This window comes from Aplysia californica, unplaced genomic scaffold (genome assembly GCF_000002075.1).
Source record: "Aplysia californica isolate F4 #8 unplaced genomic scaffold, AplCal3.0 scaffold01358, whole genome shotgun sequence".
In the NCBI taxonomy this organism is placed as follows: Eukaryota; Metazoa; Mollusca; class Gastropoda; order Aplysiida; family Aplysiidae; genus Aplysia; species Aplysia californica.
The window spans coordinates 29,451-32,397 of record NW_004798628.1 but is presented as its reverse complement, the minus strand read 5'-3'; the positions used below and the strand labels follow the sequence as shown (position 1 = coordinate 32,397).

Sequence of the window (2,947 nt, the reverse complement as noted above, 5' to 3'; positions counted from 1 at the left end):
CATACGTCCATTGAGAACTGAGTAGATACATACGTCCATTGAGAACTTAGCGTATACATACGTCCATTGAGAACTGAGTAGATACATACGTCCATTGAGAACTGAGTAGATACATACGTCCATTGAGAACTTAGCGTATACATACGTCTATTGAGAACTTAGCGAATACATACAGCCATTGAGAACTTAGCGTATACATACGTCCATTGAGAACTTAGCGTATACATACGTCCATTGAGAACTTAGCGTATACATACAGCCATTGAGAACTTAGCGTATACATATACGTCCAGTGAGCAGTACACCAAAGATAAAGCAGCTGACAGACTTCCAACTACCATACACCAATCAGACGTAACAACTCAGCACGTTTCATGGTAGGCAGCTTGTTGTGTTTAAGATCAGAGGAAGAAAACAGGAATGTCAAATGTGCATGAAGAAGAAAGTAATGCTTCTTTTCGTAAACTGCCCCAACAATGTGTGTCTTCACGCATTTTGGAATAACCAGAACGCCCCCCCTCCCCACCCCACCACACTCCCCCAGGCCAAACTAAAACTCGTGTCCCCCACAGTAACATTCTCAAGTAGACGTACTACCACCTGCGTGGCTCACCCACATTCTCAGACAAGTAGACATACTACCACCTGCGTGGCTCACCCACATTCTCAGACAAGTAGACGTACTACCACCTGCGTGGCTCACCCACATTCTCAGACAAGTAGACATACTACCACCCGCGTGGCTCACCCACATTCTCAGACAAGTAGATGTACTACCACCCGCGTGGCTCACCCACATTCTCAGACAAGTAGATGTACTACCACCCGCGTGGCTCACCCACATTCTCAGACAAGTAGACATACTACCACCCGCGTGGCTCACCCACATTCTCAGACAAGTAGATGTACTACCACCCGCGTGGCTCACCCACATTCTCAGACAAGTAGATGTACTACCACCCGCGTGGCTCACCCACATTGTCAGACAAGTAGACGTACTACCCCTGGCGTGGCTCACCCACATTGTCAGACAAGTAGACGTACTACCACCCGCGTGGCTCACCCACATTCTCAGACAATCTCACAACAACGCTTTTTGGGGTTTAAAAAAATAATTTCGAGTGCTATAACACACGTTGTGGAAAAAAGAAAACAAGGACATGGGAAACAGACCTGCATAAGTCTGAGACATTTCTGAAACCGTAACGGACATGATCAACAACACGCTAGCCCTAGCGGCGACAGACTCACATTTTTCCCGTGGTTGTCCTTGCCCACCCCACACAGCACCGCTCCCTTGGCCGAGAAACTGAAATGGAAGAAATCAACAAATTTACACACAGGAACAACTCTGTCTGAGAATGCCCTAAAAGGACATCTGATACTTGTTTTATAGTTTCTGTAGAGGTTTTACGGCGCTCGCAACTTGATACTTGTTTTATAGTTTCTGTAGAGGTTTTACGGCGCTCGCAACTTGATACTTGTTTTATAGTTTCTGTAGAGGTTTTACGGCGCTCGCAACTTGATACTTGTTTCATCAAGGTGTGGCTGATAGGTGCAGTGTTGTAAATGTATATCATTGGATGAATCATTTTGATGAATTAGCCTGTAAATGTATGTCATTGGATGAATCATTTTGATGACACACCCTGTAAATGTATGTCATTGGATGAATCATTTTGATGAATTAGCCTGTAAATGTATGTCATTGGATGAATCATTTTGATGACACACCCTGTAAATGTACGTCATTGGATGAATCATTTTGATGAATAAGCCTGTAAATGTATGTCATTGGATGAATCATTTTGATGAATTAGCCTGTAAATGTATGTCATTGGATGAATCATTTTGATGAATTAGCCTGTAAATGTATGTCATTGGATGAATCATTTTGATGAATTAGCCTGTAAATGTATGTCATTGGATGAATCATTTTGATGACACACCCTGTAAATGTATGTCATTGGATGAATCATTTTGATGAATAAGCCTGTAAATGTATGTCATTGGATGAATCATTTTGATGAATTAGCCTGTAAATGTATGTCATTGGATGAATCATTTTGATGACACACCCTGTACAGCAAATAATTATACCAACATGAACTCATGGAATAGCTCCCATCTGTGTACAGCTTACTGCAAGGAACAATATATTTTCAGCATTTCAGGAATTAATTTCCAGAAGGAAAAAATAAATCTTATCAATTCTAGAGGTCACACACCTGCTTGCTATATCTCTCTCTCTTTCTTTTTTTTTTTTCATTCTCTCTCTCCTATCACTCTTTCTTTCTTTCTCTCTACTCTTTCTGACTCTCTACCTCTTTCTCTGTCTCTTTCACTACCTCTCTCTCCCTCTCTATCTCACACAACACAAACGCACTAACACACACACACACACACACACACAAACACAACACACACACACACACACTCACCTCAGACAGGACAAAGAGTGCACATGCACCTTCCCGATGGCCAGACACTCCCCGGTGGAAAACTTCCACACCCTCACCGCACTCATCTGACCTGTTTGTCCGCTCGCCACCAGCCCGCCACTGGACGTCATAGACAGGCACGAAACCTGGCACGTCCGCATCACAACGAGAGAATGAGAGAAAGACACAATGACACAACGACATAATGAGAGCAATTTCCTCAACGTGTGAAAACTACAGTCCAACCTGCCCAACAGGACCAGCCAATGTGGAGGAGAACAGAGGATATGTTATGTGATGTGTGTTATTGTGGAGGAGAACAGAGGATATGTTATGTGATGTGTGTTATTGTGGAGGAGAACAGAGGATATGTTATGTGATGTGTGTTATTGTGGAGAGGAACAGAGGATATGTTATGTGATGTGTGTTATTGTGGAGAGGAACAGAGGATATGTTATGTGATGTGTGTTATTGTGGAGAGGAACAGAGGATATGTTATGTGATGT

General features: G+C 42.9%; 1 protein-coding gene across 1 annotated transcript in view; it reads right to left on the bottom strand.

Annotated features, from left to right (window-relative positions):
* The window catches only part of LOC101853598 (WD repeat-containing protein 90), a gene marked incomplete at its 3' end in the record, with an annotated part of 47,229 nt that overhangs the window by 29,816 nt on the left and 14,466 nt on the right, over positions 1-2,947 (bottom strand). Inside the window, 2 exon segments of the mRNA XM_035973525.1 lie at positions 1,252-1,309; positions 2,442-2,587. Coding sequence (XP_035829418.1) covers positions 1,252-1,309; positions 2,442-2,587 — 204 coding nt within the window.